Source organism: Dermacentor albipictus, chromosome 7 (assembly GCF_038994185.2).
Source record: "Dermacentor albipictus isolate Rhodes 1998 colony chromosome 7, USDA_Dalb.pri_finalv2, whole genome shotgun sequence".
NCBI classification, from domain to species: Eukaryota; Metazoa; Arthropoda; class Arachnida; order Ixodida; family Ixodidae; genus Dermacentor; species Dermacentor albipictus.
This window is the reverse complement of record NC_091827.1, coordinates 91,659,471-91,673,455: the sequence shown is the minus strand read 5'-3', so window position 1 is coordinate 91,673,455 and position 13,985 is coordinate 91,659,471. Positions and strand designations below refer to the sequence as shown.

At 44.1% G+C, this 13,985-nt stretch overlaps 1 protein-coding gene across 4 annotated transcripts in view; it reads right to left on the bottom strand.

Moving 5' to 3' along the window:
• The window catches only part of LOC139048064 (phospholipid-transporting ATPase ABCA3-like), a 176,055-nt gene that overhangs the window by 25,557 nt on the left and 136,513 nt on the right, over positions 1 to 13,985 (bottom strand). For 3 of the 4 annotated variants that reach the window (XM_070522455.1, XM_070522456.1, XM_070522458.1), the window contains one exon: positions 9,323 to 9,457. In XM_070522455.1, coding sequence (XP_070378556.1) covers positions 9,323 to 9,457 — 135 coding nt within the window. Of the gene's footprint in view, positions 1 to 7,658; positions 7,759 to 9,322; positions 9,458 to 13,985 lie in introns of all 4 variants that reach the window. The other variant, XR_011507473.1, reaches the window with a different exon arrangement.

Genomic DNA, 13,985 nt, shown 5'->3' with positions numbered 1-13,985 from the left:
ACTAAAAAGACTAAGAGCTAAGACTTTCTTTTATTGCCATGACCTTGACTGTCTTGATGTTGTTTTGCACCATGCCCTTGTGTTGACTTTTGCATATGATATTTTTCAGGCACCCGCTTTATATAACTCAAGAAGGCAGCTGCAAGGACACGAGGATGTGAAAGAGCCAGTGCAGGGCGACTTCACGTAGTGCAGAGGAGCCAATGCCAAAAAATCAAAATACATTGCCATGCAATTTGGACAAGAAAACTAGTATGTGGGTATATTGGGTGTGCCATTTGACCAAATGTTGTGACTAAAAAGCTGTGAATGTCTTCTTTAAAGGGCCCCTAAACCACCGAGGTTGAAATTTAGTTGCAGTTGTACATGTTAAGGCAACGAACACGTAGCCACGAGAATTTTTCAAAACGGTGCAGTAATAGTGGAGCTACGTGTTTGATTATCGAAAAGTAGTCCCCGCTCATTTTACTCTTTCATCTGGTACACGCCATCTGGACAGTATCGTCTTTTCCTCTCCTAGTACACCTCCAAATGTTACGGGACAGGCCATCACCAACGAGCTCTGTTGCTGCCGCGCAGGCCCGTCATCCTGCGAGGGGTGGCGCTAATGACCTCGCCAATACAATGGAACTGTATGGTGACGCTAGTTGAAGAGCCTCATAGGGAGACCCGTCTGTTGGCGTTTCTGTTCTTTGCCCCCATTGGCTGCCCACAATGGCATCGCGAGCAACGCGACGAGGAAGGAGTGTGTATTTGCTTGCAGGCCTTGCCGGCAGTCGTACACTTTCGTTCGACCAATCGACAGCACCGGAAACTGGTGACATCATCAGAGACAGCCTGGTGATGTCAGTACAAACTGCAGGGTGCAGGATAGGTCCAGAGAGGCGCATGGGGTCGTTTTCGTCATATTGTGGTGCTCCCACAGTGCTACGCACTGTGGCGTTTGGCATCGTCAATTGTGATGGCATTCTGATTTTGATGCGCATGTTTACTTGAAATGTTCAAAAAATGTCAAGAAGTGGTTTAGGGGCTTTTTAAGCCACCCTGAGCAATTATTCCTTCAGATATATCTAAACATATTTTAGTGATGATGCATAATAAGGTGATCTAGTCTGGCTCCTCAGTGTTTTAAAATTTTTGGTTTCGAGAGACATGTTTCCTGTGCCTCTTGAGTATCTCTTCTAATGAGGCTTAACTGTAATGTACGCACACAATTGTGTAACTCCTCCTGCAAGTATTATTCCTTAAGCCTGGTCACTAATGTGCAAAGATTGTGGTTAAGTTTTGATGTCCGTACTTTTTAGAGCTATGTTTATTAATTCAGGCTGTTCTTATTGGCTCTTTGATGCAGGAGACAATGCCTACGAAATTATTGGCCCTGATGACGAGAGCCCTCTAGGGGCAAACGACATCTCTGTTGCAGAAGTGAGCCCGATACCACCTGAAGTTACCATGACAGGTGGCACGGCAGCAATAGATACAGAGACGGCCATGTCTACTGCAGCTGCAACAGTGTACGAGGCAAGCAGCAGTGTGTCAGCATCAGCAGCAGTGACAGAAGGAACCGCACCAGGCCTGGTAGAGCAACATGTGTGCTATCACTGTGACTTTTTTTGTAGTGCATACAACTCATTTGCTCAACATACAAAAGCTTTTCACCACGACTGTGAGCCAGTGTTCTTGTGCAGCAAGTGCAAGACTAAGTTAGGTGTTATAACACAGTACAAGCATCACTTTAAAATATGCAAACATATTACAGTTGTTGCCTCCCCAGCCAGCCCACATAGCGACAACGTGGAACACATGGTGGGACACACCTCTTCCCCATTAGAAGATAGTAGAGACTGTCAGTGTTGTTGCTAGATTAACTGGTCTTTGTAGGCAACTAGAAGGACAATACAGGTGTCATAAGATTGTTGTTTATGTTGTTGTTGAAGAGGTAAAAAAGAAATTTGATGCAGCTGAAGTGCCAACTGATATTGAGCAAATCAAAAACAACTACCTGAGAAAGCAACACTATCAAAATTTGGGTATCTATGTGCCGCCCACTCTGGTAAAGATGGCATAGGACAGAAGTGTGATGAAAATCACACAGACACTGCTGTTCCATCACTGGTCACAGTGAGCACTGACTTGTAGGGCAAGAGAGTCAACTGAAACGAACATAAGGCATAGTGTCATGCTCCCATGTGACCACTTTCCATGTTATTTTGCATGATACAGCTCAACCTCCAGAAACGAGACTGCAACTTGTCTGTAAAAAGCTTTCACAAAAAATTATTCACAACACTATTAACACAGCAGTACCTTCTTTTTTTGTGGGTTCGAGGTTCCCGGGTGTCCATTAATGCAAAAATTGTGGAAAAAAAGAACATGTGTCGTACTTACACCTTTTTAACAAGTACGAGGGGGACAGAACTTTTCTAGTTATGCATCTTCATCATGCTATCAAATTTTTAAATGCCTTTTATAATTATTATTACCAGTTATATCTGAGTGCATTGTATGCATTTAGCAGGTGTAAAATCAGGTCAGTTGGATCAGATGCCTTATCTGCAAGAGAGCCCTATATTCAAAGAAATTTGAATTAAAATAGGTACGTTACAGATGCAGTCTTTCAGCACTTTATTGCGTGTGGTTTAAGCATTGCTCAATACTTTTGTGGATGGCAGTTTCAACCGGCACAGCACTGCGCTTTGTCACGGTCACGTGTATTCAAAGCGGTGCTTACCATTTGTGTTGATCTGTTTGTGTATTCATAGAGCAAGTTTTTAATTTCTTTTTTCGCATTCTTGTGCTTGCACTAAGCCTGTATAAGGCAGTTACAAAATGGGCGTCACTATAACGAACTTTTCTGTTGAGCTTACACTTGCAAATAATAGTGTTCAGATGGCCGCACTTCCATGTAGGTGCACCGATAGCTTTGGGTATGTTCTCATGTTTGTATAAATCTTATATAAGCTAGTTACAAATTGTATGTCACTAAGCATTGTGATATTCTTTAAAGAACTGCTTGGTTGGTTGTACACTTGTGAATTAGTATTGAGGCGGTGGTATTTCCATGTAGGCGCACTGCTAGCTTTCTGTGTGCTCACGTGTTTGTATTAAGCTTTTACAAGGGAGTTACAGCATGTACGTCACTAAGCGCTGTGATATTTTTAAAGAACTGCTTTGTTGGTTTTACACCTGTGAGTAATAGTACTCGGGTGGCACTAGTCATGTGTAGGTACACAGGGACCATTTGTATACATTATGCTCATGTAAAGCAGTTACAAAGTGTATGTCACTAATCACTGTGATATTTGTTGAAGAATTGCTGTGATGGTTTTACACACGTGGATAATAGTGGTCAGGACACAGTACTTGCGATGTATAGTTGAATTTATACAGTGCCAAGACGGGCTGTATACGTACCAAAAGAAATGTATGTCATTATATTGTTGTGATTATTACTGTTTGGATTTTATTAAACTCTAATAACATTTTTTCTTGTATCTATTGAGGTATGGCAATTTGTCATGCAACCAAACTGAGGACCTGAACTTGTGCATACAAATAAACAGCTAATTTAAGAGTATACTGCTCATATTCTGCGAAACCAGTTTAACAAATCTTGTACTACAATGCTGGAAAAATGACAGAGCTGACAGGGATGTACAGAAAGAGTTCTGCACTGGCTGAAGGACTGCCCCACACTGGAGTTGGTAATGTTGCGTTTATTGGAGTAGAACAGTAAGTGCACTTCTATTAAAAATGGGACAGTAAATGCAGAAGCATAAGGCAGACGAGCAGATGTGGCACATTTCTTTCAGGGCCCTCCATGCCTACTACTGCATTTCTAGTCTTCCTGTGCTCTTCGTATAAGCCCCTGTTCAGCAAAGGTTTTTACTCCATGACAGTTGTTCTACTGGGTTCGTAGCGATATTGAAGAAAAAAATGCAATGGTATTCAAGAACTTTCGAGGCCCCGACACAGTAACTTCAAGGACCTCGTGCGATTTTTTTAGTAGTTTGGACAGGCAATAACTTGTTCAACAACATCGTTAACTTTAATGCAAACAAAAGAAAACAAAACAAAGCGCATTTCACTGATTTCAAACATTTGAAAGACTGCTAATTTGCCTTTCACACTAAACGCACACAAGGAAGCATTTCAAAAAAGCGCTCCAAGTTTTTCTTCAATAGCACAATTAACTACTTGGACCTGCAACATTTGCAGTTTTTGAATACTGTCTGGTTTGACAGTGCATGTGATGTCATCTGTTGCCTCAGCTTTTCACCACCAAATAAGCAAGTCGTTTGTAATTTCCTTTTATTGTGTCTGTAGCTCTCGATTTACTCATCACGGCTTTTCTTTGAATGCCTCAACTGTTGAGCTTCCTGCTTCTGCTCCTCCAAGTACATTTGTCGCCGGTTCCGTGTGCCTAAAACTGGTATCTGCTGCTCCTTTGTAATTTCAACTTTAAGGATGTCGCTTTCTTTCTATTACCTCCACAGACAATTCTCTGTGACATGCGAAAAGTGTCACAGAAGGGAAAAAAAAACGCTTGGCAATGTCTGCTAAGTCTAGCCAAGTGTACAAATTTAAGGACTTACCAGTACTTCTAAAAATTCCAGGGTTTTCAATGCCTTGAAAATGACATTTTAGAAATAAAGGGTTTTCAAGGATAGCTACAAAGCCTGGATTCTAGCACCTAAATAATTTTACAAGCTTATTTTGGCGCGGAGTTTGGAAATTCATGCTTTTTACCTAACGCTGCACTATCTCTATACATTGAAGCCACGAGAGCGCAACCATTTTGGAGTAAAGCAAAATACTGAAAGCTTTTAATACCACTCTTTTTCTATGGAGCTTCGTATTGCCTAGTTAAGTTTACGAATGTGCCTGGTTTCGGTGGGCGTTTCTTCGACATTTTCTGTGAGAAGTAGATGACTAACCCCCATATTCAGACATGTATCTTAATACAAAGCTCATGCTTGACTTTATATAAACGACGCCTGGTGTGAACGTCCCCTAGACGCTCAATGCCTTTCTTTTGGTGCGTTCACGGCTTGCGTCATTTAGATCAAGTCAAGCATGGGCTTCAAGTTATGATGCATTTCTGAATATGAGGGTAAGCGTGCGCAATTCCGGGCAACGCATTGTGCCATTGACACTGAGAGGAAACGGGGAAAACAAAGTTAACACCCTATGCTCCTAAACTTTTGCCTACCTGTGGTGTGCGTGTATCGTGCAAGAAGGAACAGCGCAAACACCAGGACGAAAAAAGCATCAACCACAGCAGTGCTTCGTGGTGTGGTCCATGTTTTTGCGTCGTCCTTGCGTTGTGCTGTTTCTTCTAAAATGCTCAACCAACTAGCCGACAAGTCCATCCTGTGCATATATATTGAACACACGTATGAATGTAGATGGTCTTCGAAGCTTTTAGAACGAGCACTGCCACAGGATACGAGCAGTGCACGCGTAACAAGTGGACACATTAGTCATTTAAACATGCGTGCCAATGCATGTGACGCGGCTATCGGCATAAGCAGTCTCCAAATGCTGGAATGCATGCTCTTCAAAACGCTAACGATCCGCTGCTAATGCAGGACAACAGCTCACAGCGGACTGAACCGAACTCTAAACTAATGCACTTGAAAAGAACGCCTACACGGCAGCGTGAGGCACGTCGAAATGCCTGGTACTGGCGTCGCAGTTAACCACATACGAATGGAACTGGCGGAAAAAATAAACAGAAATGCTCACCAGTATACGCGCGACTTAAATTCACATACGTGGATGGTTGGCACGATACTTTGTATCCGCGTATTTTCGGAGAACATATAATGCATGGACTGAAAAAGCACTCGATCGTGAGCTGAACGGCACATTTGTTATTTTCCTGGGGTGACGACAAGCCGTGAATAGTTCTCACGTCGTCGTCTACGTTGTATTCCTTCGTTAGTCGTAGCAAGGAATGGAAATGATGCAAACGCAAACGTATTCCAGCACACAACAGCACAGCACACTGCAGAGAAACTCCACCCACCGCAGCCGATTCCTCAAATACATTTGTTATATATATAACCCCTTAAACAACACGTCTGAGCGTGGTGGCTCTGTGGTGTAATGGTTAGGATGTGTGCTTTGAATTGTATAGATGCGAGTGTACGCGGGTTCGAATCCACGTGATGTATAGAGCAATGTGGTTCTCCATAACTATGTGATTCCCTCGACTATATTGTGTGCTAATTAGACCATGTGTCTCCTGATTGTGAAATGTGCGAATATAATTGCAGATTAAATTTAATTAGCTTTTTTTTCTCCGCAGTGGCGTTCGCGACGCATACGCATAGGCCGATTCCGAGCAGTCACGCCTCATGGTAGGCAGCAAATAGCCAGGAAAAATGACTTTAAAATCCTGCATAACTTTGCTCACGCCTATTCTGTAGGCCGCTTGGAATTGGCCTACTGACTCTGAGGAGCCGCCTAGGGAACGGTATATCAGCGACCCTAATTTGATCTGATTTCCTGCCTGCATGTGTAGCCACGACATCGCTAAGAGGGTATTGGAAGAGTACTAGCACTCTGTTTGGGGGAGTAGAAGTACTCGGTCTGGTGGAGTGCCATTACCCCTGCGGTGAGAGTATTAGCACTCTGCGGAAGAGTACTAGCACTCCCTGTGGGAAGAGTATTATCACTCTGCGGAAGACTACTAGCAATCCCTGGCGGTGGAGTAACGAAACTCTGTCAACAGGAGTTGACCTACTCTCTCTCAAAGAGGGTCGATCTACTCTCGAAAAGAGAGTGAAATATGGGACAAGCCGCTACTCCCTCAAAGGGAGTGCCCAGCACTCTCTTTGTTTTTAGAGTGTGGGATTCTTTGATGTGCACCTAATTCTAAGCACACAGGTGTTTCTCGTATTTCGTCCCCATCGAAATGCGGCAGCCGTGGCCGCGATTCGATCCCGCGACCTCGTGCTTAGCAGCCCAACACCATATCCACTAAGCGATCGCGGCGGGTAGCCCGAAATGAAGAAGGTTTACGTTGCTTTCAGATTCGCGGACGTTTCTTTTTCTTGTTTATCTGTCATTGACGGCTCTTGTGTAGCAGATGAATCGGAAGTTCTCATGTTATTACCTATACTATTAAGGAGTGCTTCACACCACTCGATGCGATTTTTGATTGTCCGCTGAGCAACACCATTACATTTCTTGTTCCTGGTTTGTACTGTTTGCAAGACCACACCCATTGCAGCTACGTCCCGCGAGCCGAAGACATCACTTCGTCTGTGCCATTCTTCACATTCTGAACACGTTAAGAAAGGCTACTCTATTCTTTCAGTACTCTAAATAATTCCGCAAGACTTTCCAGTTCGTAAGTCCCTCAAGCACCTTTCTCACGCCGGCCAACACAAGTTGTTACAGGTATCCGTGACAGAAAGTATTCTGAAAGATTTTCGCAGGGAAAATCATCTAGGTGCCAGTTCGGCGACCACATGTATCAAAATAATGTGATAATTTAGATTCACATGATCTCCCACATGTTAAAGTTCGCTCAGCGTGCACGTGTTCGCACGGTTCATTCTGTTCCCTATAAGCTTGCAAAACTTTGCAAGCTCACTAATCTTAAGAAGGTGCCAAGTCACAGCTGCGGTAAAAGAGATGAAGCTGACCTTTTCGATTGTGCACGAGGTGTGGTGTAGCAATTTCCTTCGTTTTGTGGTAAACTGGTCAAAGCGATGTTTGTCTTGCCGACAGATTGGGCGGGCATAGTTATAATGGTAAAAAGGAAATTTCAGTTGATGAATTTGTTGCCGTTCACTGCGACATTTAAAGCTGTGCCTTGACTTCGACATTTGTGCTGCTATCGAACGTCGTCATAATAAGCTGACAAGTGAAATGAAAGAAGCTCGCAAGAATGGGAATTGTGTACGTATACAATCTATGACATCATCACGTGAAAATTTATGATCCCTGTTCTGCCGGCACCTATAGAATGAGCTCTGTCATTGTTCGTTGTTTTTCACTTGGAATATAAGATGACAGGTATCAGGAAATAAACCAGTCGAAAGTTTACCGCCCCCCTGTCTCCAGTTTCTCCTTATGTCGCTTGTTTTCTTCATTCTTTCTTAGTGGCTCTCACTGAAGAAGACGTCATACAATGCCAGCTCAGCCAGGCCAACGCTCTTGTGAGCTGTAATGATGTGGCACCAAAGAAGCATTTAACCACCACAACATTTAACCACCACCACACCGGCTACTCTGAACACCAGCACATCTCGTTCACGTGAACATCTTTGAATGATAAAGTGATCTTCCACTTGGCTCCGCGCCTATTTGAAAGCAGCACAGTTATAATGAGAATACGCTGTGATAAAATGTTCTCTCGTTTACAATCAAAATATTTCTTCATATAAGTTTAGCGATTTCCCCGAGTGAGCGCTTCTGCGTCTCACGTACACTCGCACCCGAACAGAAGGGGAAAGTTGACAGTCACTATAGCATATGCTAAAGAGGACGAGGTGAAAGCGTGCCCTCTCACGAGACATTCGTTACATTATTTGACATTTTCGTTCTAATGCGTTACTTTCTATTACTTGTTTTCTCCCACCAAATGTCCTGGCCTTGACTGATTCGAGTGCTTTAATTAAGTTCACCTTAACACCGAAAGGAGGGTTCGACTGCCACCATTGGTCAAGGGTTGGACACCAATGAAAGGCAGAACGCCTTATACGTTCGTACCAAGAAGTCCGGCTAGCCACTACTCTGAAATTACAAAGGTCGTCGGTTCGACTCTCGACGCTCGCAATGACAATTAGAATCCCAACTTGGAGATATGGCCGGTTCGCCAATATCTCCAAGTGGGTTCAACTCTCGCGAAAGGCCGTGGACTCGAGTGCCTTAATTAACTTTGTCTTAACTGAGTGTACCTCAGCTAAATCTGCCTTAACAGGATAGGTCATGCGGACGCCTTCTTTTTTGGCCTCGGCTTCAAGCTTTTTTTTATGAAGAAATTGATGACTTGATTTGCGCTAATTCACACCAAAGTCGCGAGTACGACTCCCACCAAAAGTCGTGGGTCTTAATTTCGTCTCAATTAACACTACAGTTAAGGGGTTCGACTTTCACCAAAGGTCAAGGGTTTGACTCCTTATGAATGTTGGTGCCATAACACCGGACGGCGCAACGCCGGGCATCGGATTTTTCATCCCATGAGCCGTCTCATGCTTTCGCTTTAATAAATTTGATTTCAAGCGAAATTGCGCTTTGAAAATCGTCGCAAGGAAGCGATCACGTTGAGCCAACGCCGGCAAAGCGCAATGACGACATTGTATACCTTGCAAAATTCCAGGACGGCCACAATGTCCGAGCCCATCTTGTGACTGACCACTTGGTTACGGACGTGGGTCTCCTCGGCTTCTACATCCTCGTCCATCGTTCCGTGAACCGGCACTGGTCGGGGAACTTCCTTCTGCAAGGGTCACGGGTATTCAAAACACCGGCCGTTACCGGCTACTCTGAACACCAGCACATCTCGTTCACGTGAACATCTTTGTAAACGCTTCGAAACGGCTGCGCACTTTCCCAGCACGCCCATTTACAGCTTGCTGGTTTCACAGTCGAAGGTCTGAAGGACAGGTGTGTGACCATGCACACAAGAATGACGACCAGGACAACACAAACTTGCTCCGCATATAGTTGTTCTATGCGTCACGACCCTTATATCGGTTTCATCGCCGCGCAGCGCACTCGGTGCATGTAGGCCCTTCCATGTTCAACTGCGCGAGATGCAAAGTGCGTTTTGGAGTTATCGAATTTTTTAAGCATCGCGGGCAGTAAATAACACGGTGCGGCTGCTAGAACGGGACTGCCTGAAAATGGGGATATTCTTCCCACGAGAAGTCAAAATGCATATTTGACTATAGGATGGGAAATGCTGTGAGTTAGCTTTTCAACTAACTACTTTAGGAAGCAGGCTGTATTTCACTATGTGTAGCCGGTGGCAGTGCAAGGCACATGCATATAGAACGAATGGAGAGTATGAAACCTCCTTCGAGGTATGCGTTCTTGAATTGTGCGGCGAATTACATTGCTGTTCCAGGTATTTTATTATTGCACCGCAAAAAAAGGCATTTTCTTAGCATTTCAAGGCTCGAATGAAACTCCAAGTCTACGAAAAAGCCTAATTTATTTGGTATTGAGTTATCCTCAGCCAAACAGGCAAAAAATACGAACGAGACAAAGCACCTGTATGTATGCTAATGGGACTTGGTGGTACGTACAATCAACCCCTCTACATATGTCTTTTTATGAAAACACGTTTGATTCCGCAGATAAACCAGCGGTCATAGAGGCAGTACGTGGTCAAGAAGTACAAGAGGCATACGTGAATATCTTGAGAAATACCTACGAAGCTTCCACAGCTACCTTACTTCTCCACAATATAAGTAAAAAGTTACGTAACAAAGGGGTCAGGCAAGGAGACAAAATCCCTCCAGTACTATTCACTGCATGCTTGGAAGGAGTATTCAAGCTATTAAAATAAGAAGGACTAGGAGTGAGGATGAACGTCGAATATCACGGCAACCTTCCATTCGCAGATGACATTGTCTTGTTCAGCATTACGGGGACGAATTACAGCCAGTCATTGAGGACCTCAAAAACGAAAGTGCAAAAGTGGGATTGAAGATCAATATTTAGAAGACAAAGATTATGGTCGATAGCCTGGCAAGAGAACAAGAGTTCAGGATTGCCAGTAAGCCTCTAGAGCCTGTGAAGGAGGACGTTTATCTAGTTCAATTACTTATAGCGGACCCTGATCATGAGAATTAGGAATTTACGGAAGAATAAACGTGGGCTAGAGTCCATACGGCAGGCATTGCCAAATCCTAACTTGGAGCGTACCACTATCGTTGAGAATAAAGGTGTACAATCATTGTGTTCTAACCGTGCTAACAACATATGGTGCAGAAACTTGGAGGTTTACAAAGAAGCTCGAGAACAAGCTCAGAACCATGCAAAGAGAGCGGTGTGGATCAGAGAGCAAATGCGGATAGCCGACTGTCGTGTGCAAGATGCATGTGGCGCGAAACGACGACGACGACGATGACGAGAGGAAAGCGTTCGAAACGGCACGAGCGGACGAGGACAAAGTTCCGGAGGCACGAGGTGCGTGACCGGAGCCGTGATCGGTAGAAAAGCAGCGCTGATCTGGCATTGTCTGCGTGGCTTTGGCCGAAGAAGGTTGCCTCGCCAGCACCGCACTGGCGACGGAAGCCGCGGGTGTTCGGTTCCAGAGGCCGTGGTGCTGGCATCCCGAGGTGTGGCCGTCGACTTCGACAACGTGTGAGCGAGGTTCCTCGCTCTTGCCGCAGCCTCCCATGGTAGTTCCGGGCACTCCAGCAGCAATCTTCCTTCGAAGGCAGACCAGCAGCGCCACCTAAGACTGGAGTGCCTCGTCGTCACTTGAGCAAGGCACTGGACCTGCTAGGCCTCGCTCCGATGTCATCGATGACTATACCGGGAAACAGGCGTAGGAGGCAGTCGGATTGCCCGGCTGATACTCGGACGACGACATCTACAAGATCGTCGGAAGTACCTACCACGGACGAGTTGCAACCAAGCTCGGGCTTTAAGGCAACGCAACCCGTTGGTAGAAAGCAAGAACGTTACATTGGCGTAGCGACGCAGACAGAGAGGCCAGAGTGGTCAGGCTGCTGCGACAAGCGAGGACTACAGTTATAGTGGTGGGAAAAACTGCACAATTAATAATTCGCTTTGTGTTCCGCTTAGAGCGTCTTATAAGATTGTTCACATATTTTGGTTTTTAGCGAGTGTTTGTTTTCGTTTTTTTTTTGCCGATTTTCGCGTGGTGAATAAAGCATGTGTGTTGTGCCTGTCGGCGTCCGTCGTTCCCGTCTCCGGAACGCACGCCCTTGAGATCGGTGGCAACGATATAATATTGGACATTAAGAGAAAAAAAATTCAGCTGGGCAGGCCTTGTAATGCGTAGGATGGATAACCGATGGACAATTAGAGTTACAGAATGGGTGCCGAGAGAAGGGAAGCGCAGTCGAGGACGGCAGAAAAGGAGTGATGAAATCAGGAAATTTGCAGGCGCAAGTTGGAATTGGTTGGAGCAGGACTGGCTTAATTGGCGGTCGCAGAGAGAGCCCTTCATCCTGCAGTGAGCATAAATAGGCTGATGATTAAGATGATGATGATGATGGTACGTAAATTAGCACATCCTTGCACCTGAATGGATGATGATAAATGGTCACACCATGAACGACTGTCATATCTGAGAGGTGTATTTGTGTTCATATTATATTTGACATTTACATAATGTCATTGACTCCCTCAGCTGTTCTTGTTATTGCAATAATGAGTTAAGGCATAATGTTTGGTATTTTACATAAGACCCCATATTTTATCGCTACAGCAGCGGCAGTATTTATAATCAGCCTGGTAACTGCGGTAAAATCTCCAAGGCACAGCTTTCCACAAGCAAGCCCTAAATTAAAAAAAAATATATGTATATATATGTATTTTTTGCATATTTAAAGGGGGCGGGGCGTCGTCTTCACAAAAGTGTGGGGTATCAGCACAGAGCAGAGTATAATATGGTCGTCGAGAAGAAATGTAATAAAATACAGCGTTGTACTGAACGTCTTTGAGATATTACAAGAAACTACGAATGCATATGGCTGACGGTTAGGTCTTTTTTTTTGTGCATTCAGGTCAACTGGACATCTGCTGACTACAAATCTTCAGCGAGGCTCGTCCTGGCGCGGTTCCTTTTCGAGCACATATTGATGCCCTGGTGCTGTTTTTGAATATATTTTGCTAGAGCGCGAACAATTTAGTGCTGTCATTACCTTCTCTTGCATCATCGTTATCCATCAAAATAAAGAAACGCAGACGCGATAAACAACAGTCTTCCTTTTATGTAATTTATGCGATTTTTCCCCTTCATATGACAATATTATGTGCGTGTGTGACACATCGCCAGGCAACAAAATGAGTGTTTCTGGTTTTGAAAACGTTGTTAAAAATAAAAACAAGCGCTACCACTGTTCATTACAAGGAGTAAAACTACAGATATCTTCCTTAAAGCTAGCGCAGCAAACAAGAGATAATTAGATCTGTAGGAAGGTAAAGCGTAAGGTCACGGCACTTCATACACGCTTACCGGAAGCCACCCTGCAGATCCCAATGGCGCCAAACAGAATAATATAAACTTCGAAGAAAGAGCATGACCGTTTTCATTTAGCTACTTTTCTTAGGGCTTAATATAAATGTGAATATCAACGAGAACTTAATGAATTGTAATTTGCGAAGAGCGTGAATTAGTAACGTGCACGTACGCCAACTCGTGAAAGTTATGTTTTTTGCGGCATCACTCTGGACTGGCGTGCACACAATTGTCAGCATGTTAGCATAAAAGCCTAACTTTTTAATCGGAAAAGTTTGTGCTGGCAAATGTAGGCGGTACATTTCGCCGGCAATTGAATCATGTAATTTCGATAATCTCAAATAGAATCACCGTGCTTAAAAATGTTAAAAAACCTGTGGAACAGCGTTTCACTCTGAACTGTAAAGGCGCATACCTCGAGACGGCTGCTTGGTTCAGTGTTTATGTCAAGTGGATGTGAAAGGTTACTGCTTTTATTTCGTTAATTTCACTGTCTGTTCTATATAATTCGCTGGAAGCCATTATTATGAATGTTTGTGGTTAGCCGATTACGCACTTAGATTTCTTTGGGAAATAATGTCCGCCTTTTCAAACATTCTTACTCAAGTATTAGAATTGCGATATCTGTCACACTTGATTTCTGAAGATAATAATGCTCTACAAAACTAAGACATATTTCAGCAGCCATGCGCTCACTCTACTACACTCCGTATCCACAGTTCATTGACTCCGCATCGACAGAACGGCGATGGACACTGACAGTTACTTGAGAGTCGCGCTTCGACTTAACTTAGGACGCGTACAT